Consider the following 24,444-nt stretch of genomic DNA (forward strand, 5'->3'; position numbering starts at 1 on the left):
TGCTTCACTGAGCCAATTCCCACCTGGGTTCCCTGGCTGAACCTGCTCACATTTGGGTTCCACATCATCAAAACCACTCACCTCCAAATATGAAATTGATTCTACTAATAGATTATCAATCATACTTGGTGTGGTTCTTGGTGTCGGTCGTGGAGGTTCCAGCGTCACAGAAACAGCTGACCTCACATAGTCGGTGTGCTGATTTGAGCTGCCTGTGTAACCTTGGGGGGGCAGTATTTCCTCTTCCCCTCCCAAGGCTGCTACTAAATGTTCAAGAAAGAGAAACAGAAAGGGATGTTTGCAGACCTGACTGGACACACATCAAACACAGACCTCCGTAAGTTTGTGTTCTTTAATTATGAGTAGGCCAAATAGACAACAGCCACGCCAAGAGTTAGGATGAATTAGCTAAGTGTACAAATTAATTTTAACATGTTTTCAATTAATGTGGTGTTGCATAGACCATTCAATATGCTTCTGGTTTCACGCTTGTTTCCTGTTTCTTGTTGTATGTCATAGCGATATCTTTAGTTTTCCTTTCAACTAACTTTAGGAAGAGGCAGCATCATTGATGATAGTCTAAAAGAATATGTAATTTAGGAAGAGGCAGCTTCATTGATGGTAGTTTAGGAAGCAAAAACATTGTGTAGTTTGGGAAGAGGCAGTTTTATTGATGGCAATCTAAAAAAGCACATGTAATTTCAAAAGAGTTAAAAGGAATCTACCGTGGTTTACGGAACTGCTGTGGGTTGGACTATGAAAAACAAACTGCTCTACATCTTATTCCCTCTAGAGGGAGGTCACGAATAGACTACAAAGACAAAGAACATGAGGATTTGGAGACCAAGGGTCGTATTCACAAAACATTTTATCTTACCACTAGGAGGACTCCTAAACAATGCAGTTATGTGTCCCATCTCCCATCTATTGCACCAACTACACCGGGTGGTCCAGCTATGACCATGAAGTCGGCTTTGTTTCTTTGTAGTTGGCGAACATCATAAGGAAACCGAATGATTTGATCGCACAATATGGGGACTGGGGAGGGCATTTATTGTTTGATGTAATAATATCGACAGAATTCCTGTATGCAGGCTTTGTTTGTTGCTTTTTATAAAGGTCCAGATTCAGAGCTTTGTAATGGTATATAAAACATAATGTTATGAGAAAGATATACTGCTTTAAAAGTTGATAATCTGCTATACTTAGTTCTGAGAAAAGAGGCTTGAAAGATTCACTCTTTGTTTATGCCCATTCAGTTTTTGCCCATTCAAAGTGTTTAGTAATAGTAGAGGGAGTGCGGATGATAATGAGGTAGTTCAGAAGACAGTAGTAGTAGAGAGTGAGTTCAGATGACAGTAGTAGTGAATGGGTTGTTGATGGTGTTGAGGTAGTTCAGAAGACAGTAGTAGTGAATGGGTTGTTGATGGTGTTGAGGTAGTTGTGATAGCAGTAGTTGTGAATGGGTTGTTGATGGTGTTGAGGTAGTTCAGATGACAGTAGTAGTGAATGGGTTGTTGATGGTGTTGAGGTAGTTCAGATGACAGTAGTAGTGAATGGGTTGTTGATGGTTTTGAGGTAGTTCAGGAGACTTTAGTTGTGAATGGGTTGTTGATGGTGTTGTGGTTGTTCAGAAGACAGTAGTAGTGAATGGGTTGTTGATGGTGTTAAAGTAGTACAGTAGATAGTAGTTGTGAATGGGTTATTGATGGTGCAGATGTTGTTGGTGACAAATGTTTTATATCAGAAAAATAATTGAGTACCACTATTAATTAACTACAAATCTACTTGAAACAAGAATCCAGGCAAGCCTAGTTCAGCCGGCCCGCAATAGAATGTGTCGCCCACATGGAAGGCTGTGTCGTTAGCCATTACACCACAGAGCTGTACATTTGATGGGTGTCAGTAAAACCTCTTGTGTCCACCCTGAACAAATCCTCTTTTGCCACTGGCCGTTTTAACAACTTATTGGCCATTCCTGAATGATATTTATACAGTTAAACTGAGTAACGTTTCTTACTAAGTTTACCTCCACCAGAGCACCGTGAACTGTATGGCTTTTTCCACTGGCTGTTTTAACAGCTTATTAGCCAGTAATAGGCTTACTGGTATCTACTAACTTCCTAGGAATAATCATAAGAATTGAGCAATTACTAGCGAGACTGAAGATGAACATTTCCATGCCAGAAACAGTCACAATACAACCGTATACAGTTTCAGTTAAGGCTTACTATAACGTAACTACTGTTTTTTGTTGCCTGCAAATGTGTTGGTCTATCCTGAACCAAAACGCATGCACGGATGCTTACTTCGTTTCATTGCCTGTGAGGGGATACGAAGGCAGGACCTATAGTTCACAGGTCTGCTTCTCTAACCACTACGCTATTTAACAAGGGGGACTCAGTTAGTCAGTCAGTCACTCACTCAGTAAGAGCCATTCGCTCTTCTTGGCTGGCTCCGCTTACACGATCCGGCAAAAATGTTGACTCCATAATTTTGTATCAATGAATAAGTCTGTGCCATAACTATCTAGTCTTCATGTCTTGACGTTACTATTCATGCATTGTAATTGACATACATTCCAGGTCTATAAGCAATTATGGACAACCAAATAAACAGATTATATGCAACATTTAAGTCCTGAATCCAATTTATAGTGTGACAGGACCAGAAACAGTTACGTAGTTTGTTATAATGCACTTGTACTTTTTCCATTCACTATTTGTCTACATTGAATGTATCAAATATGTGTTGGTGATGTAATACACATTACCGCAATGGTTTGTTGAGCACATTACCGCAATGGTTTGTTGAGCAAAACAGGAACACAAAACGTAATGGATGTTAGTTAGATAATCAACAGTATTCCACACCCAAGCTGCTTTTACTCATCCCCCACCACTCCTTGGCGACCTTCCCAACCACAGTACTGGTCCAGTAGGGCTGGTTCAGGGGGATGAACAGACAGGGAGTGGGGCTGGTTCAGGGGGATGAACAGACAGGGAGTAGGGCTGGTTCAGGGGGATGAACAGACAGGGAGTAGGGCTGGTTCAGGGGGATGGGGATGGACAGACAGGGAGTAGGGCTGGTTCAGGGGTATGGGGATGGACAGACAGGGAGTAGGGCTGGTTCAGGGGTACTGGGATGGACAGACAGGGAGTAGGGCTGGTTCAGGGGTATGGGGATGGGCAGACAGGGAGTAGGGCTGGTTCAGGGGTATGGGGATGGACAGACAGGGAGTAGGGCTGGTTCAGGGGTATGGGGATGGACAGACAGGGAGTAGGGCTGGTTCAGGGGTATGGGGATGGATAGACAGGGAGTAGGGCTGGTTCAGGGGTATGGGGATGAACAGACAGGGAGTAGGGCTGGTTCAGGGGGATGGGGATGGACAGACAGGGAGTAGGGCTGGTTCAGGGGTATGGGGATGGACAGACAGGGAGTAGGGCTGGTTCAGGGGTATGGGGATGGATAGACAGGGAGTAGGGCTGGTTCAGGGGTATGGGGATGGACAGACAGGGAGTAGGGCTGGTTCAGGGGTATGGGGATGGACAGACAGGGAGTAGGGCTGGTTCAGTGGTATGGGGATGGACAGACAGGGAGTAGGGCTGGTTCAGGTGTATGGGGATGGACAGAGTACCGTTCACACCTGGTTTACAATGGCTCTTTGTATTGAAAGATTGGATGGGTTTATAGGTTAATCATTTAATTTAGAATTTTTAGGTCACCTGTCAATCACAGGCCCTTAGAATCATCCTAACTCTCCCCCATACGGCCCCCCTGTCCATAGGCAATTGGTCTTTCTGCATAGACTCCTCCCAGAACAAATGGATTTCTGGAAGCTGAAAAGAAACGGCGGGGATGGGTGGTGCGTGGGAGATTTGCCCGAAGACTGTGCCTACGACTTCGGTGACGATAATGTGACGAAATACTTCGCCACCTCCTTTGAGTGAGTAACTGAGCACATTGACACAGTAGGGCCTGTACTGTACTCAATCTACCCTGTAATGGGTAGAAAAGGAATGGAGCCACGGACATGGAGTGACGGCACACAACACTCTGCTCATCTCCCTTAACCGCAAATCTGTATATGTTCCTACTGACTGTAACTTAATGTAGACGTAATACAGACTTCTCATTTCTCATTATTTATTCTCACCACCCATTTATAAATGAATGTTTGTCACTTGTGTAGTCTTCTAGCAGCAAGTAATAATCTGAGTTTGCAGTGATTAAAAGGGATTCGGTTTCTGACTGGGACTCTCCAGTTATGTATCTTTGGGTTTCTGTGTGAATATCTCTCCCTGTCAGGCTGTGTCAGAAGAAGCAGGTGATTGATCTACTGGCAGAGGGCTTTTCTCCTGAAGACCTCGATGCCCAGCCAGCTGTCACTGTGAAAGACCAGTAAGACACACACGTTTGTTTTTCTGTCCTTGTTGAGACCAGAAAAATATGTCCCTGTTTTCACTTTCCCATTACATCTGAACCCAAACTTAACACCTAAGGCCTTAAACTAACCACAATTCTAACCCAAGCTCTGATTTACTCTACACCTAACTGAAACTTCTGGAAATTGCATTTTTGTGGGGACTGGCTAAAAAACATTTTGGAAAGTTCTGGTCCCTACATAAACAGTAAAACCAGATTCTCACTCTCTCTCTATCACTCATACGCACACACACACACACACACACACACACACACAAAATCACCCTAGAACATTAGTTGTAGCTCAGTGTGTTTTTGTGTGTAGCTACAGTGGGTTGGGATGCTGCGGGTGCATCTACAAGTTGAAGGTGCGTCTGTTGAATGAGAACAAGGAAGTTCTTCAGGAATTTAAACCAGAACCAGTCACCCTCGACCCAGATCAGGATGATATGTCCTGGAGACAGGTAATGTTGGAAATGTTTCAATCTAACTTAATCACGTCTCGTCTGTTTCTTGTCACATTTATTCATCTTCTCTGTTCGGTTCCAGGTGAGCCACACCTTCTCTGACTACGGTCCCGGCCTGCGCTTCATCTCGTTTGAACACGGAGGAAAAGACACCAAGTGGTGGAAAGGCCATTATGGAGTCAGAGTCACTGGCAGCTCTGTTACTATAGAGACCACGCAAGCTTCTCCAGCCAGGAATCTCCTGAAGAACCCATCTGGAAACGGTATAGGAGAATAATTTACTTCTAGATGTTAAGCCTTGTATCACTAATCACTTTCCACATAATCTCACTGGCAAGTCTCTGTGTTTGGTGACTACCTTGCTAGATGGCTTTTGTCTGTACATAACTTTGTAGAACTGAAGTTTGTAAATAGGGGTATTCCAGAAAACAGGCTTTGTCAATTAGTAAGCTCTTTCCACAGTGTTTTAGTGATTTTAGCCCATACTTCTTGGCAGCTTTGCTTCATTTTCTTCAGGTTGGTTGTACATTCCTACTAGAGAGAAACATTCAAATGGTGCCACAGATTCTTGAGCCCCTCCAATGTTGCTATGGCCTTGTGATCAACACAGCCAGTTCAGATAGGAAACCAGATTGGTCAATGGCCAGCTACGCATCAGCTGACATCGGGGATCACTCCTGCCTCCACCTGATTGGTTATGTGTTTCCTTTTGTCATTACCAATGACGTTGTAGTTGGTACTATCAAACACATGATCACATGATGGAAGGGAGGGGTCACAGAAGAGCAGAACCTAGAAATTTGAGTGTGAGTTTAAGTGTCATAAAATATCAAACAGATCAAAATGTCAGTTAACGTTTTGTATTTCTGTAATATGAGAGAATTGGTAAGTGGTTTGCAAGGGACTGTATAGATTAAACAAAATAGATTTTGAATCTTAGTATGTTTCATTTAGTATGTTCACTGTAACAGAATATTTATTTTCATAGACTTGCTGTATTCTACAATATTTATTGTCGTGCTGCATAATATGCTGACCTATGGTTTGAGCATAATTCTTTTTTAAATTTTTTATTTACACGAAGCCCTCTGGACTAATACCAATAATAAACCTTCTCCCTGACTTAAATAAAAATGCATGACCTCCCCTCATGTTGTTTTGCAGATGCCAGTCCTGAACAATCCTGTGACAGTGAAATGCCCCGTGATGACCCTGAATGCTGTAAGTTATATCTGATATATCAATAATTATACAGCTGTCTGCATATTCATCCTGTAAAGATAACATGTTCCTTTATCCTTTCCTACCCCTGTTGTGTCTCTTCCTCTGTTCTGTCCTAAAACCCATCAATCTGCGTCTAGCCCCATTCTGACAAAAAGATCACCTCATTCTGCCTTTCCCACATTTACAGCAGAACCAACATTCTTCCTTTTGTTATTCACAGGAACTCAGCACCATGACATGAACTCAATACTTAAACCAGTAATTCCTTTAGACATTTGTTGAATCCAAAAATATATTAGTTCAGGAAATTCCAAAACATGCCTTAAGATAGTAATCAGAACCCTTCATCTTCTCAAAATGTTGTTGTTTTAAAGACTGAAATATCAGTCTTAACATAATACCCCACGATGACAAACCAAAATACAGTTTTTGGAAATATCTTATCTAAGTTTTTAGAACCTTTGCCATGACACTTCAAATTCAGCTCAGTTGCCTTCTGTGTCCTTTGATCATACTGCCGAGGAACTCTCATTAGACGACTGATGAAATCCCCCATTAAAACAACCCCCGGAAAAGAATCAAATGTACGCAATCCATGCCCAAATGGTGACCATGCACACGCTTTCAAGTGGAAGTATAAATTAACCTTTATTCCACTCCCAAACCTCATTCAAAGTCATTATTGGCTTCTGTGTGTTCAAGTGTTTTAAAATAAAATATTTCACAAAAAACTAAATTCACTGTACCATTTGTATTTCAGAAATATGAGGAAATTGGTCAGGGTTTTGAAGGCAAGCATATAAAGTGAATTTAAGCCATCTTTCTTGGCAAATATATCAGAATATTCTAATCTTAGAATATTTAATAGTTCCCAAATGTATTAGGCTCACTGTGACTGAATATCTATTTTCATTTACTTGTTGTATTCTACAAAGTTGAATGTAGTCTTGCAAAACAAGCTGAGATAACTTAATTTAACTATTATATATCAATTTACATGATGCCTCTCTGAACTAATAAAAATAATATTAAAAAACTTTGTATTTGAAAAATGCATGACCTCCCCCCATTTTGTTTTACAGATGCCAGTACTGAAGAATCCAGTGACAGTGACATATACAGTGATGACCTCGAATGCTGTAAGTTGTCATGTGGGATTGTTTCAGCTTCTGGCACACTATAATGTGGAGTGATGAGACCAAAATAGAGCTTTAAGATCACAACCATAAGCTTTGAGAGGGGTGAACAAGGCCTATAGTAAACAGAATATCATCCCAATTGTGAAGCATGGTGGTGGCTCACTGATTTCTAAGACAATGTTAAGCTTCATTTAATTAACCAAATAGCTTTCAGCTGTGTTTGATGTAATGGAAAGTGATTTTCCAGTACCAAATTAGCAATTTAGCATGATTACCCAAGGATAAGGTGTTGGAGTAATGGCTGCTGGAAATGGGGCCTGTTTAGATTCAATTAAATATGTATTTTTCTAATTGTTGTGGTGCTGTTTACTTCGTGATCAGTTGAACACCACTTTGGTGAATAAAAGCACCAATTTCTTTCTGATACAGCAAAATATGTACATTATTCCAAACTTTTGTCCACCAGTGAATGTATTGTTTTTCTAAATCATAACCAATTTCATTTTTTTTGCCAGTGTTCTGTATTCTAATGACATTTTGCATTAGTCTTTATTTCAGATCAGAATTTCAGTCAAGGAATGGGGTGTAATCTTTGTAAGTAGTCTCTTCTTACATTTCCACATACTAAACATGGTTATTTTGTCAGCAAGCTGGGAGGTGCAGAAACTGTTCCAGATTGTATGTAGGTTTGAAAGATGTTGAGTAGAATTTGCACTCATTTTTGTTCATTTGGACAAGCTCATTCTGATGGAGGATTTAGTGGGTTCATAGATTTGTTATAATGACGGGTGTTTGGCATTAAAATCACCAATGATTGGGTTGGATAAAACGCTGCCTGGCCAAAAGAAAGTCACTGTTTGGATTTAAATAAGCAAATACTTAAGACCCTATGATTGAATAATTAATATGTTTCAGGTGGCAAACATTCTTTTAACCCTAACTGATGCAATGAGTACCTTGTCATTTCTTAAACTACCATGGAAGACGTAACCCATAGTCTTGAAAAAGATGTTGCTGTATTTCAGAAGGGTGAAGTTACTGGCCTGCATCAAGCAAAGAAAACAATTAAACAACTAATGATATTGCTGAAATTCCTGGAATTGGGTTAACTGTCCAACGCATTATTAAAACCTGGAAGGATAGCGGTGAGCCATCAACCTTGCGTAATAAAATTGGTTGGATAAAATCTTGAGTCGGAGATCATTTACACTTGGTGATGTCCAGATGTCCAGACCCCCCCAAAAATAGCCCCTGATCCATTCATCTTTAATTCCCATCATGCATTATAACAATGTAGGCATGTAGGCCGCTAGCATGTACACCGACATTTTCCTCATACATATTCAAGTTGCTTGGTGAGGTCGAATCAACAAATCGACTTTCACACTCACGGCCATGTTTAATAGTGAAGGTCAGAGCATTTCCACACTCACAATGCAATGAGAACCCACAGGATTGGGACTAAAAAACTGTGTGGCCACAAGCTAATCACTTGTTAGTTAGACTAATCAAGGGAAAAAGGCTTCAATGTGATAGGGAGGATAACGAGTGGAGCAGTGGAGAAGGGTCATTCAGTCTTAGGAGTCCAGATGTACCCTATTCTATTGGCCCACAATGAATGCAACTCTGGACGGACATTTTGTGACAAATGTAGCTTTAATATATACTAGTGTCTATCATAGTCTATTTAATATATCATACTATCTATACTCATCTTGAAGCTCTTGACATTAATATACCTGACTTTGAAGCTCTTGACACAAACACATTTTTGTGTTTTATTCAATGTAATACAATCCATGACATGATGTCTTGGTGATTATTTTGGGTCTCAGGAAGAGGTTCTGTTGCATGTGAACTAACTAATGGGGGTCCTTAAATGTTGCATGAGAACTAACTAATGTGGGTCCTTAAATGTTGCATGTGAACTAACTAATGGGGGTCCTTAAATGTTGTATGTGAACTAACTAATGTGGGTCCTTAAATGTTGCATGTGAACTAACTAATGTGGGTCCTTAAATTTGCATGAGAACTAACTAATGTGGGTCCTTAAATGTTGCATGAGAACTAACTAATGTGGGTCCTTAAATGTTGCATGTGAACTAACTAATGTGGGTCCTTAAATGTTGCATGTGAACTAACTGATGTGGGTCCTTAAATGTTGCATGTGAACTAACTAAAGTCCTTAAATCTACTGTTGTTGTTTTGTAATAATATTTTCTTGTTTTTCTTGCAGTATACGGAAACCTTCGTAAGTGGTTAATTCCTACCTAACATACCATATATCTTCCACAGGGGGTGCCAATACACTGAACAAAATTAAAAACACCACACTTTTGTTTTTGCCCCCATTTATCATGAGCTGAACTCAAAGATCTAAGACTTTTTCTGTGTACACAAAAGGCTTATTTCTCTCAAATATTGTTAACTAGCTAATGGGTGTCCTTATGCTAATAAACAGTTTTGTAATGATTCGTGATTTTTTCTTGCAGACAGTGATTCAGAGGAGTCCACTGTGTTTGATGGTAAGTGGACACTTGCATAAACCGAGAACACAGTCATATCTGGGAGGTGCAGAAACAGAGGTGCTTGTTGTCAGTAGGGTTGAAAGACGTTGAGTGGAAGGGGGTCTTAACGTTCAGTCAGACAAGATCATTCCAGTCCAGGATGGAGTGGAGGAATTTACATTTCCTGGGTTAGTAGAGTTGTTATTGGGTTATTTCATATTGACATCACTTATATTTCTGACTTTTATCTAGCTGGATGAGGAGGTGGAAAGCAGGGGTGTCTGAGTGGCTTAGCAGAGATCATGCTGTTCAACCTCTTGGTTTACTTATAACACCATGGCTTCCTCTCAAACCCCTTTAAGACTACCAATACACAGTTATTTCTCCTTTACCAAAATATGAGAACCACTTCATTTGAAATTTTAAGAAAACTGATCTTACCTCATAAAACAACATCATAGTTTTGCCTCTCCCCCATCAAGGTGAGTCTACTCAAACTATAAAGAATAAACATAAAAAGATTTCAGTAATTCTTAAAATTATCTACTAAAAGATCATTCTATTAAGAAGTTTAAATCACCTTGATTAAAATCACCTTGACTATCTATAGATGAGGGTTTTCTTTGGTTGCCAGACAGTGTGACTGGCAGAATTTACTGGACACATAGCATACAGTATCATAAACAAATTAGAATGTTATGCTATTATAATCACATTATTACGTTAGCTAAGACATTCACAAAAGCAAATAAAGTAGATCACACTGTTCTTAGAACAGGTTTGGGGAAATACTCTGACCTACACAGTAATAGATTTAGGCTATTTTAATCTGTTTTTAGAAAGGTTTTTTTCTCCCAGATAGGCAGCTCATACTGAGCATCAGGTGTGTGGATCATGTCCCGGAAGGCCTTTGGAACAAACCATTTATTTCCCTGCCTACTTATTGTGTCTGGCTGAATACATTTTATATACACGTTGTCAAAGAGCTTTTACTATAGTTACTAGTTATATTGTTAAGATGGTGTCTACAGAGAGTGACTGAACACTCTCCTCCCAGAGCAAATGGAATTCTGGGAGGTGATAAGAAATGGTGGGGATGGATGGGGCGTTGGAGATTTGCCTGAAGACTGTGGCTTTGGTGACGATAAAGTGACCAAATACTTCGCCACCTCCTTTGAGTGAGTAACTGAGCACATTCAAACAATACAGTAAAGCCTGTCCTTAAAACCCATGTTGCCTGTTATGGATTAAAGGGAATGGAGTGGTGTGGCAGATTTAGAGGAAATATCCTCAAACGTCCACAACTCAGTGCTTTTAAAACCATTGTCACGTGAGCAAGAATAACAGTCACTCTGTCCTTTACCAGTGACATGGAGTGACGGCACCCAACACTCTGCTCATCTCCCAGGAACTATAAATCTGTAAATGTTCACATTGACTGTATCTTAATGTAGAGGTTATACTGACTGCTCATATCTCATTATCTTATTCTCACCATCCATTTGTTAATATCTGTATGTCACTTGAGTAGTTTTGTCTACTTCTAGCAGCTCCATTACAACCTGTAATAATCTGAGTTTGTTGTGACTTAAAGTGATTCTGTTTCTGACTGGGACTCTCCAGTTATGTATCTTTGGATTTTTGTGTGAATATCTCTCTCTGTCAGGCTGTGTCTGAAGAAACAGGTGATTGACCTACTGGCAGAGGGCTTTTCTCCTGAAGACCTCGATGCCCAGCCAGCTGTCACTGTGAAAGACTAGTAAGACACATTTGTTTTTCTGTCCTTGTGGGAGACCGGAAAAATGTGTCCCTGTTTTCACTTTCCCTAACCCTAACCTCAATATCCTAACCATTATGCCTAAACTTAACCTAACCCTAACCTCAATAACCTATACATTATGCCTAAACTTATCCTACCTCTAAACCTCAATTTTTTTGGCAGCTGTAAAATAATAGGCTATTTGTACTGTACTTATTCTGTTTAAATGACAATGAAGTTGTATCTAAACTAGTCAAATGTTTGTGGGGACTGGCTAAAAACTTTGGGACCAGTCCCCAATCAGCCTTGAATCACCTTTAGTTGTAGCTCTGCTAACACCAACTGTGTGTTTGTTTGTCTATAGCTACAGGGGGTTGGATTGCTGTGGATGCATCTACAAGTTGACTGTGCGTCTGTTGAATGAAAACAAGGAAGTTCTTCGGGAATTTAAACCAGAAACAGTCACCCTAGACCCAGATCATGACAATAATACTATGTCCTGGAGACAGGTAATGTTGGAAATGTATCAATCACGTATCATCACGTCTCGTCTGTTTCTTGTCATATTTATTTCTCATTTTGTTTCCAGATGAGCCACACTTTCTCTGACTACGGTTCCGGCCTGCGCTTCATCTCATTTGAACATGGAGGAAAAGACACCAAGTGGTGGAAAGGCCGGTATGGAGTCAGAGTCACTGGGAGCTCTGTTACTATAGAGACCATGCAAGCTTCTCCAGCCAGGAATCTCTTGAAGAACATAGATGGAAACGGTAGTCTATCTTTCTTCTAGATGGTTAGCTTTCTTCCACCACTGATCACTTTCCTCTTGTTCCTGGGTAATTTCCCTGGTGGGTCTCTCTGTTCGGTCACTGCTTTGCTGGAAGGCTTTAATAACCTCTACATTAGTTTGTTAAACAGAAGCTGTTTCCTTTGGAGTCAATCAGGTGTTTGTTACCTCAGTCTGTTGTGCTCTCCAAAATTGCAAATCATGTTCATTCAGTTTGCCCTGGTTATGAGCCATTCTTCCAAGAGCAACACATGCCCGTGTGTTTGTTTCCCTAATGGAACTTTTCACCTGAGGTCAGGTGTAGGTGTTATTTGATCCTAACCTTCTAACTTGGGTTTTTTTCAGCTTCCCTGTTTGTGGTTGAGTATCAATTAAAGTTACATGAATGTGTTTCTCTGTAATTCTGTATTGAAAATATGCATTTGACTGCCTGCTTCGTAGGCTGGCTCCATGACTCTTGAACTGTTACTGTTCAATTAGCATGTAGTCATGAATTCAGTAGTCATGTTGATTCCAAATTATATGACCCTCTTTGCGACTAGTAGAACAAATCATGCAAAACCTTTCCCCTGACTGAAATTTTTTAAAAGCATAACCCTCCATTTTGTTTTATAGGTGCCAGTCCTGAAAGTTCTGATGAGTCCTTGGAAAGTAAAAGAAATGGTGGTGACGCCCAGAATTGTAAGTTGTCAGGGGAGATTTTGGCCCAATCCCAATGTCCACACTCACAGACTCACGGACTCTGAAGCATGTTCTCGCAAAGTCTGTGAGGGCTTAAGGCTGTTCCCCTGTCAAATAGTCAAGTGTGCAAGGGCTCTTTCAGACATTTTGAGCCCATTATGCACCTTTTTCATGAATCCTGGCAAACCCGCCTTGTAAGAGAAGAAGAACGGTAAACTGCACTACATTAACAAGAATTTAAGACGGCACATAGAACATATGAAATCAGAGGATTGTAATCACCTTTTACACACCTAGTATATTCAACGATTTATTTTAGTTTTTGCTTAACAATGCTGTTTTGACCAGAAATAGTACATTGATTATTGACAAATATAGATTGTTATTGACAATTACCTCTTGTCCACTCTGTAGGGTAAAAGCCTGCAAGACATATAAACCAGGTTAAGTGCCTTGGCTGCAAAGGAAGTAAAAAATATAAAATAAAATGTTTTTAGTGTGCAACATGTTTCAGCATGGTCAATGTAACATGATAATGTCTAAAGTTCTGTCCCATTACTATTCATAGCATTTTTTAGCCCTTGCAGCCTCTTGCACTCAATCCTTTACCAGGAGACGTCAGTTAAGTCTGTGAGGGTTCAGGGCTTGGGGTTTAGGGGGGACTTTGGGATTGGGCCTTTTCAGTATGTTATATTTTTATATCATCCCTATATGTTGAGTCAGACACCTGATTATTGTTTTTATAGCTACATAACTAGGATATTATAAATATTTAAAAAAATATCAAAGTTAAACCACATACCATGTAGAGCTCCATATAGCTGTCTGTTGATAAATAATCTCCCACTGTAAAATTGTTTGTTTTAGATTACAGGGCAACATCTACTATAAGTTATAACCTGTTAAGTAAATCAAGAACAAACTCCTATTTAAAATTACAGCCATCAGATCAATACGGGTTTATGAAAAATAAAAACCTTTTGGTAAATAAGGAAACAGCTATACAATGAAACAAATTACCTAGCAGTCTACCAAAGGGAATTGCTTTATTTTTACAAAGGGTTACAAAGGGTGGTGTTTTAGGAACACTAACTTTTCACTGTATAAATGTTTCTTGGTATTTATTTTAATTTACTTTTTAACAAAAAAGACATACCAAATATATTTTTCATGGGGGCCCCAGACATTATCACAGTACCAAATATTATTTCATGTGGTTCTTTTATGTGGTTCTGTTTTGACGGTGTGAGTGTAGCGCATGCATGAGGCCAAAAGGAAAGCAAACAAAATGAACGATAGCGATCCAAAACTTTTAGATATCTTTCTAGGTTCCATAAACAAAATGCAGAACCTCACAGCAATCACTAGTGTCAAACAAATATTCCGTGGGGTGCCGTGAGAGATCAACACACGAATGGTGGTTGGGAACAGGTGCGTCCTCGGAGAGCGCTGCAGCCGTCAGTCTCCAGCTGGTGGTTAGTACACCGAACAGGTGGAGCGTCAGTGTTACGAACCTTGTGGCTCTAGCAGTCTAGGATGGATGGGAAAGAGACCTGTAACAAATCTCATGCATAGTGTAATACTGTAAAGGAAAAGTGAGTGGAGAACAAAAAGACAACCAAAGCCACCATCAAACACAAAACATTTATTATAAATATACAGTAAACAGTTTGGGGAAAGGGGCTGAGCTGGACCCAAGGAATGAAACAATGAAGTCAAAAACCCCTAATCTGAATTTGCCTGCCTCAAAAACTGCTTAGCTAACTACTAACCTATACAAAAATACAGTAGGTGGTCCGCTCAGTTCTAACTTGTGTGTTTAGACAGTTTTACTACAGGTTGTGTATGCCCATGCGCGACTTGCTGAAAATACCCTTTTCCCAGGTACAAACAAACCACACAGTTTAAACTGGGACTAAACAACAAACAAGCGACTAGACAACACCAAACAAAACACCACAGCAATACGTACATGAAACAGTACAAAGTGAGATGAATGCACAATGTCTATGTGCTGCATGGATTAACAAAGGAAGTGTCTGTCTATCAAAAAGGTATGCGACAAAAAGTGTCTAGGGGAGCAACAACTGACTGGGTTTTTAAAACAGGGGATGTGTGATGTGATTGGGTAATGGGTAACAGGAACAGGTGGTGCAGTCAGGAGGAGAGTCCAGTGATTGGTCCACCTCAGCCGTCAGAAGCTGAACTGATGACTGCCAGGTGGGACACAACAATCAGGAACAGGAGGGGAAACACAAACACACATACCTGCATGCATAACAGACAGAGAAGAAGGGGGGCTGCTGGGCCACATGGACCAGATGTGTGTTGCACTGTCCTCTTACAGTTGTATGCCTTTGGCCAGGTTATCCCTGACAATGAGAACTGGTTCTCAAACGATTTGGTTAAATAACATTGAACTAAGACTACCTAATTTGATGTTCAATCTAACTGCTGTTCGCAGTTTAAGGAAGTGTCCATTCAAACCATGGACATTAATTTGTGGCTGCTTGGCATACAAAGACAATCATTTATTTATAGCTTCCATGTAAAGTAACCCGCCAAAAGATTCAGTCTCCAGTTTGTGACCAGTGTTGAGAAGAGGCATGTGTTTGTGACTTTACAAAGCTGTGTCTGTTGATAGCAATCAATAATATAACTAATTGCTTTCATTCTTACACCATGAAATCAATGATTATCTCTAAATGTATTTATCTATGCTTGATTCTTTTTCAGTGAATATACCAGGCAGGAATCTACTGAAGAACCCAGCTGGGGCAGGTATGTTGAATCACTGTCTGTATATCTAAGCACAACTCTCTTTCTGTTACAGAGCCCATTGTCTTGTCAGCTGCAACCAGTATTGTCCCAATTGTTTGAATCTGAGGCAGCTTCTATTCACAGTTTATTTTTACTTGTATATTAAATAGTTTTTTTGGTATTACTGCGGGTGGGTCATTATCCTGGGATGTGGACCATGGGCTGAGATGGCACTGCTGATCCAAGAGACTTTTTGAGATAATATCCATGTTGACCCAAAGAGGATTCATGCAGGAACCCCATGTTTTTAATAGTCAAGGGTTTTCTCTTAGTCAGTTCACTGAAGTTCTTTGACGCTGTACTAGTTATTTACATTAAGAAAACATCAGGGGCCAACATTATTGCCCCAGTTCCGCTGGTCACTTCTGCCCCACTCATCTCTGGAGCTTTAATGCATATTGTGCTCTACCATATCACATATTACTGGAGGTATTCCAAAAGTATGCAAAACTGCCCATGTGTGTATCTGACAACCTCATTGTGAACAGATCACTCTGGTTTTAGACCTGGACACTGTACTTTTACAGAAACTATACCGGTCATAAATTGTATTGCCAAAGCTGTGGGTGAGACATTGCATCATGTTGTCTTAGTTTTTGGCCTGTCAAAGGCTTTTGATTCAAAAGAACAGAAGAAACCGACCTCAATCTGTCATGCAGTTTAGCGTTTTATTTTTAGTGCAAACTTGCACTTATTGGCTGGAACTCCCTGACTTCCAAAAGACACTCATTGTGCTTTCAGAGTAATGGTTCTATTTGTGACATGGTGTCTGCAGAGAGTGACTCAACATTTTCTTCCCAGAGCAACTGGAATTGTGGAAGCTGAAAAGAAACGGCGGGGATGGGTGGTGCGTGGGAGATTTGCCCGAAGACTGTGCCTACGACTTCGGTGATGATAAAGTGACCAAATACTTTGCCACCTCCTTTGAGTGAGTAACTGAGCGCGGTCACACAGTAAAGCCCATCTAACACACAATATTCCCTAGAATGGATTTAAAGGAATACAGTGGTGTAAAAAATATTTGTGAAAACGTTCTTACACGAAACAGTGCTTGTGTGCAAGAAGTCCATCATTAACAATGACATGGAGTGACAGCACCCGATACTCCACTTGTTCTACTGGAACTGTAAATCTGTACGTGCTCACATGGACAGTAAATTGCTGTCTACTGTAGGACATACTCAATGCTTATCTCAGCATCTTCTTATTGAATATACTCACCACTAATTTCTAAAGAATTGTATTAGGTTTATGCATATTTATTGTTTTCTGTCCCTATACAGTCTTTTATGTCATGTATGCGTCCTAGGAAGATTGTATGGTTAAGCTTAGTCATGCCTCGCTAACACATTACACTACAGGTGCAAAAATTATATAGTGGAATTTTAATTAATTAAAATTAATTAATTACATGTAAAGGGAAAAATGTCAAGGATTTTTTGTTTCAATCTATATTATTACGGCTTACTTAAAAAAAATATTTGAATAGAAAATGTACAGTACAGGATTGTCGACCTGAGAAGAGCTCTAATCAGCTAATTAACTCTAATCACCGGCAAAGGTTTCCCAAGTATGTTAATTTATGCACTTAATACTTGGTTGGGGCTCCTTTTACACAAATGACTGCATTAATGCAGTGTGGCATGGAGGTAATCAGCCTGTGGCACTGCTCAGGTGTTATGGAAGCCCAGGTTGCTTTGACAGCGGCTTTCACCTTGTCTGTATTGTTGGGTCTGGTGTATCTCCTTTTCCTCTTGACAGTATCCCATAGATTCTGTACAGGGTTCAGGTCAGGCGAGTTGGCTGGCCAGTTAAGCACAGTAATACCATGGGCAGCTGACCAGTTACCATTCGTTTTGGCTCTGTTGCCTGGAGCCAAGTCCTACTGAGAAAAGAAAATCAGCATCTCCATAAAGCTTGTCAGCAGATGGAATCATGAAGTGCTCTAAAATCTCCAGGTAGACGGCTGCATTGACTCTGCACTTGATAAAACAGTGGACCAACACCAGCAGATGACATGGCACCCCAAATCATCACTGACTGGAAACTTCCCACTGGACTTCAAGCAACTTGGATTCTATGCCTCTCCACAATACCTCCAGACTCTGGGACCTTGATTTCCAAATTAAATGCAAAATACATCTGAAGAGAGGACTTTGGACCAGTGAGCAAGGGTCCAGTTCTTTTTCTCCTTTGCCCAGGTAAAACACTTCTGTCGTTGTTTTTGGTTCAGGCGTGGCTTGAGACTAGGAATGCGATACTTGTAGCCAATTTTTCCTGGACACGTCTGTGCGGGGGGTCTTGATGCACTGACTCCAGCCTCATTCTACTCCTTGTGAAGCTCCCCCAAGTTCTTGAATCGGCTTTGCTTGACAATCCTCTCAAGGCTGCAGTCATCCCTGTAGCTTGTGCATCTTTTCCTACCACACTTTTCCCTTCTAGTCAACTTTCCATGAATATGCTTTGATATAGCACTCTGCAAACAGCCAGCTCTCTCAGCAATGACCTTCTGTGGCTTACCTTCCTCATGGAGGGTGTCAATGAGTGTCTTCTGGACAACTGTCAAGTTAGCGGTTGTGTGCAGCGGTGTAATAAAATTCTGGGCCCTTTACACAGGCAGTCTCTGAGGGCCCCTCCCCACTTTATTCAAGATTCAAACATTTGAGAGCCCCTCTACACGTTAGACCCTATATACTAAGTACCCCTTTTCCCCCCAGTCCAACACCCCTGGTTGTGTGTACAGAACCAGACTGAGAGATTAAAGGCTCTGAAATAATTAGGTGAATAGAGCTCGTCCCAGGTCAACTTTTCTGTTTTGTAATTTTTTTTTTTTGTAAAATGTTGAGACACTTGATTATTTCAATGAGCTGTAAGCTGTAGCAGGGGTGTAGTCATGGGTAGGTTTGATCGATATAAATTGTTTTATGATATTTTTTAAAGAAACTCACAATTTATTTTCTATCTGTAATTTTTTTAAGTTGAAGTTTTGGTTACTTTTGAATTGTTTTCATACCGGGTTTAACTCAACAACCTGGCAACATCACGTGGCTAAACTTAGTAGGGCATAAGTTAGCAAGCTCTATCACGCTAGCATATTCGAACTGACTCACCACATAATGTAATGTAGTAGTTCTAGCAATGGCAAATCAAATGTCGATCACGTCTGGAGGAAAAGGAGTTTGTGTCAGAAAATAATGTGGATCAATCTATCAGGTTCCAGAATGAGACATTAACAGGCGGCACCAGAACAGAAATGACGACAACAACCGCCAACACAACCGCCAATGCCACGTTGAGCCAGGCAGGCTCTGCCACTCCACCGTCTCCTCTCCTTGATGCCGCGGGCGGGTCGGAACCTGCACTAGGTCCACTGACAGTTTTGTCTGCCATTGATGAACCAGCCCGTCAAGCTAACCAAGTTCCCCTTAAAGTTTGATCAATCACGCAAATCACGCAGCTTCTCTTCAAGGTGGTTTGACCAGTTCATGTGGATTGAGTATAATAAAGCAAAAGACGTTTTGTAGACACTTTCCATGGGGGCAAATGTCAAATTAACATTTATACGAGATGGATATAAAAACTGGAAACTCACAAGAAATGTTCGCTGCAAACATGAGAATGGTAAATGACATGCTAGTGCCCTTGCAAAATCTGAATCCTACAAGGCGACCCATGGGCTTAGAAGTCATGGGACTGTGTTGAACCAAAGGCATGGTGATGCAAACATGGATTCTATAGAATGAAGCCATGCACATGTTAAGGTGGTCATAGATATTGTTCTAATGTGTGCAAAGCAGGATATTCCACTCAGAGGGCATAGAGACACCGAAGAGGCAATCAACAATGGTAACCTTTCAGAAATCTTCAATTTCATCTTAAAGTATGACTCAGAAATACAGAACAGTCTACATGAGCTACCTTGCAATGCCCCGCTCGTGAGCCCCGAAATGAATGAGTTGGTGTGCAGCATCGTTGTTACTGAAGAGGATAAAAGATTAAGTTCATTCTGCCCCTTCCACATATTTTGCCATACTAGCAGATGGAGAAAGATAAATCTAAACCTGAACTTGTTGCTATTTGCATCCGATACATTCATGCTGGGATGATTAAAGAAAAATCTAGCTTATGTTATCCACAGAAATAATGTTAACACTACCATAACACTTCAGGAGCTAATGCTAGCCAACTACCTTTAAAACGACAAATAGCCTAGAGTACACACACGTAACATTTGTGTGATTTAGATTTACACATTGATAGCGTTACCTTTTTTGACAGCACACATGCAAGACCCATGCATTCAGACTTTTTACAATGTTTTGGATAATGCTAATCAGTCACATACCGTTGTCATGTGTAGCGAATACAACAGGGAATGGGAGGTAAAGCAAAAAATCTGTTTCGGAAGCGACCCACAGTGGAGCTCTGCTGCGAGCGGTGCCTGCCACCGGAAGAGACCCACAGTGGAGCTCTGCTGAGAGGGTTGCCTGCCACCAGAAGAGACCCACAGTGGAGCTCTGCTGAGAGGGTTGCCTGCCACCAGAAGAGACCCACAGTGGAGCTCTGCTGAGAGGGTTGCCTGCCACCAGAAGAGACCCACAGTGGAGCTCTGCTGAGAGGGTTGCCTGCCACCAGAAGAGACCCACAGTGGAGCTCTGCTGAGAGGGTTGCCTGCCACCAGAAGAGACCCACAGTGGAGCTCTGCTGAGAGGGTTGCCTGCCACCAGAAGAGACCCACAGTGGAGCTCTGCTGAGAGGGTTGCCTACAACTGGACAACTCTCAAGTTAGCTCCACCCACAGTGGAGCCGGAAGCAAGCCCTGTAGTCAGACCCCTCCTAGCAGAACCATTTCACATGACATTTCTGGTTGTAAATGTTTTTGCGAATCATGTTGATTCTGGCCAAAAGTTTGATTCTGCGATAAGGTATGTCTCTGTGACTGTTTCTGTGTGAACATCTCTCCATGTCAGGCTGTGTCAGAAGAAGCAGGTGATTGACCTACTGGCAGAGGGCTATACTCCTGATTACCTCGATGCCCAGCCACCTGTCACTGTGAAAGACTAGTAAGACACACACATCTGTTTTTTCTGTACTTGTTGGAGACCAGAGAAATGTGTCCCTCATTCCCCATCCCTTACCACATTACTAAACCAAACCTCAATAGCCCAACATATCCATAAACGTAACCTAAACCCCAACCTAACCACAGCACTAAACCAAACCTCAATACCTAAGCTGGAAATGGGCTCTATCTATGTGGGGACAGCAAATAGTCAAAGCAAATACAGTTAATGTATGGATCACACACATACAAACACGTGTGTGAACACGCACACCGGTTAGAACTGTAGGAGCTCTGTTTAACACCAACTGTGCATGTTTGTGTGTCTGTAGCTACAGTGGGTTAGGATGCTGTGGATGCATCTACAAGTTGACTGTGCGTCTGTTGGATAAGAAGAAGAAAGTGATTCAGGAATTTAAACCAGAACCAGTCACCCTCGACCCAGATCATGACGATATGTCCTGGAGACAGGTACTGTTGGAAATATCTCATATTTCATATCACCTCTATTTCTTGTCATAGTTACTCATTTTGTTCCTTTCCAGGTGAGCCACACCTTCTCTGACTACGGTCCCGGCCTGCGCTTCATCTCGTTTAAACACGGAGGAAAAGACACCAAGTGGTGGAAAGGACATTATGGAGTCAGAGTCACTGGCAGCTCTGTTACTATTGGGGCCCCAAGACAACAAGAAGCATGAGACCTGAGACGAAAGAACAGTAAATATGGAGAGGAAATAGCTGGGAATAAATGTTAAAATAATTAGGAGATGAGAAGGGCACCAGAAAGGCTAAAATGCTAAGCATATATTGTTGATGCTAAAATTATTTTAAAAAAGTAAAGATCTGCTAGCTTCTGCACAAAGCACTCAAAGACACCAGTAAACTAGTCTCATTATATACACACTGGTATGTTTTTCATTTGCAAAGGACCACCAAACCCACTGGGCCCAATGGCTCAGTCCAATACAGGACCAAGATGGGCCTCAAATTCAGCAAATGTGTTTGTCTTTGGCAGGGCTGCTAGTTCATTTATGGTTTATCTGTGTGACTGGCACACCTTGTCTCTCTGCTCCAGGCTGTACGGCAACAATACTTATCATGCTGCTAGCGATGCTAAATCAGCAACCTAATTACTCAGAAATGTTCTGTTAGTGAAATCACTAATTTGTTTTGATGGCAAAGACATTCCCTATTCTGTTGGGATAACTCTATTTAGTCAAGTAGTCTGTTGTTCGGTCATTGGGTTCTTGATTGTCTAACATTTTCATATTCTATAAGTCTAAACATTTTCATATTCTAAAGTCTATTTTGTTCCAAATCAATGTGATGTTCTATTCACCGTTAATTTGGTTTCCGTGGGTCTTCCCTGATAAAGCTAAGTTGACCTGAATAAGTCACCTGTAAATGTCAGACCGGGATTAAATAAATGGCGACATTTTAAATTCAATAAACTTTGAGAGTACAGGTTTTGACCAAAGTGTCCTACTCTTGCCAGATCAGTAATTCCACCTTACTTGCTGACAGCCCAATGGATTTCTAAAATTGGCATGTGTTGAAACCTAAGTCTCCTTTCCAGATGAACAGCAAATAGAAAATGACATTGTACATGTGTTGAAACACCAAACACTCAAACACACAAAAATATAGATTATGATTGTGAGTTGGGATGTTTTAAGCTATACATGTTTTTTTTTCTCATAATTATTTCATTCTTATAAAAGTACATATGAAAGTAGAATTTTCCTATACTCGTTTATTTTTCTGTTAAGATGGACCCTCATGAATGGAAACTGTAATAGATCCTTTTGAATAGGATAGTGCTGTTTTTAACTGAGTCATTCCCTCTGGGGGGGGGGGGGCTTGCAGCTATCCTGTGTAGCTGACAGCAATATGGACTTTATCAAATTGCTATGTATTGAAACAAATTGTGTTCCTTATAACACAAAACACCCCGACACACAAATTACCCACGATGTTGATGTTGCCCGATTTCTGTCAAATCAAGATACTGTGTGCTACTCACCACAATGATGGTATATCAATACTGGTCAAGATGAAACTGAACAGGGTCAAAGGTAGAAAGGGTGTTATTGCTGATGTTCAAACCACATACCAAATTACCATGAGATCCATGGAGAAGAAGTCCGATTTTGACTGATTCTTGGATGACCCTCAATCTTTTTGAATAGAAAGGTGTTATCAGATGGTCATTTCTCTAGAGCGAAGAGAAAGTACTTGTTATGCTGAACTAGTTGAAGTGAAGAACCCCTTTATCGTGTGTTGTTGTGACCTGTCTGCTGCAGTCCTTAAGATCAGTTTAATTTACTGTAACCACTGTGTAATGTCATTTAAATCAATAAAATTCATTATTATTGCATCGGGTCTGTTGATTCATTATTGTAGGAACTCTTAGTCTTTACATAGAGGGACAAGGAATGTTAGTTTCATATATATGTATAACGGTCACTATTCCTAAAGGCTTGGCATTCCTTGTTCAGGCCTACCATATATCCTTTCCTCCGTTTCCATGGATTTTCATGGTTAGTTTGATCAAGGCCATATGATACATACACAGAATAAACATCTATTCCATAACCTCTCAGATTAAATGCAGAGGTATCTACTGTATCAAAACAAACGTGAGACACAAAAGAAAATAGTGTGCTGTTCAGGGGGGAAATACTAGCTATATTTCTAGAATGAAGATAAGCCTTCACCTTCCATATTTCTCCATGTAATTCCTCGACAGTTTGTTCATCAGAATTTAATTGAGATGTTAGCCCAGCGAAGATGTGACTAAAAGAGGTAGTTAATGATTGACAGTAGAGGGAAGGTATAGGGTTAGAGGAAGGACTTTTTGTAACAAATTTTACATCATAGACATAAAATAAAGTACATAGTTCAGTTTATACAGTGACTCAACAAACAATCATTACAAACACAGTAATATTTACAAAACTTTTCAAAACAACAGTAGGTCCCTTGTGGGACTGTGAAGGGCCTCACCTTGTTAAGTCTGGCTGTTGTGCATTCCAAACAAACATCAAGAGCAAGCCTTGGATTTCACTGCAGCTGCAATGAATCCAACCTAAAAATGTTCAATAAGTTTCATAGACAAAAGGTGTGTCATCTGTTGGTTCTTCTGACACCATTACAAATTAAAGGGAATGTACACCGATCAGCCATAACATTATGACCACTTGCCTAATAATTGTGTAGGTCCCCCAATTTGCCACCAAAACAGCCATGACCCGTTGAGGCATGGACTCCACTAGACCTGAAGGTGTGCTGTGGTATCTGCCACCAAGACGTTAGCAGCAGATCCTTTTAGTCCTGTAATTTGCGAGGTGGGGCCTCCGTGGATCGGACTTGTTTGTCCAGCACATCCCACAGTCTCGATTGAATTGAGATTTTAGGGAATTTGGAGGCCAAGTCAACATCTTGAACTTGTTTTTGTGCTATTCAAACCAATCCTGAACCATTTTTTTGCTTTGTGGCAGGGAGAAATATCCAGCTGAAAGAGGCCAATGCCAACAGGGAATACCATTGCCATGAAAGGGTGCACATGGTCTG

The 24,444-nt window shown here is 40.8% G+C and overlaps 1 protein-coding gene across 1 annotated transcript; it reads left to right on the forward strand.

Annotated features, from left to right (window-relative positions):
- The first annotated feature begins 254 nt into the window (after positions 1-254).
- LOC105007751 lies at positions 255-23,248 on the forward strand. The gene is made up of 21 exons (XM_034293342.1): positions 255-337; positions 3,788-3,946; positions 4,309-4,401; positions 4,751-4,889; positions 4,975-5,155; positions 6,057-6,113; positions 7,199-7,255; positions 7,802-7,849; positions 9,492-9,506; positions 9,748-9,780; positions 9,858-9,950; positions 10,820-10,940; positions 11,429-11,521; positions 11,886-12,030; positions 12,111-12,291; positions 12,924-12,989; positions 15,726-15,770; positions 16,611-16,737; positions 20,780-20,872; positions 21,204-21,342; positions 21,417-23,248. The coding sequence occupies exons 2-21, from the start codon at positions 3,825-3,827 to the stop codon at positions 21,567-21,569; spliced, it is 2,001 nt and encodes a 666-aa protein (XP_034149233.1). The 5' UTR covers positions 255-337; positions 3,788-3,824; the 3' UTR covers positions 21,570-23,248.
- The last annotated feature ends 1,196 nt before the right edge of the window (positions 23,249-24,444 follow it).

Source organism: Esox lucius, chromosome 7, assembly GCF_011004845.1.
Source record: "Esox lucius isolate fEsoLuc1 chromosome 7, fEsoLuc1.pri, whole genome shotgun sequence".
Lineage (NCBI taxonomy): Eukaryota > Metazoa > Chordata > Actinopteri > Esociformes > Esocidae > Esox > Esox lucius.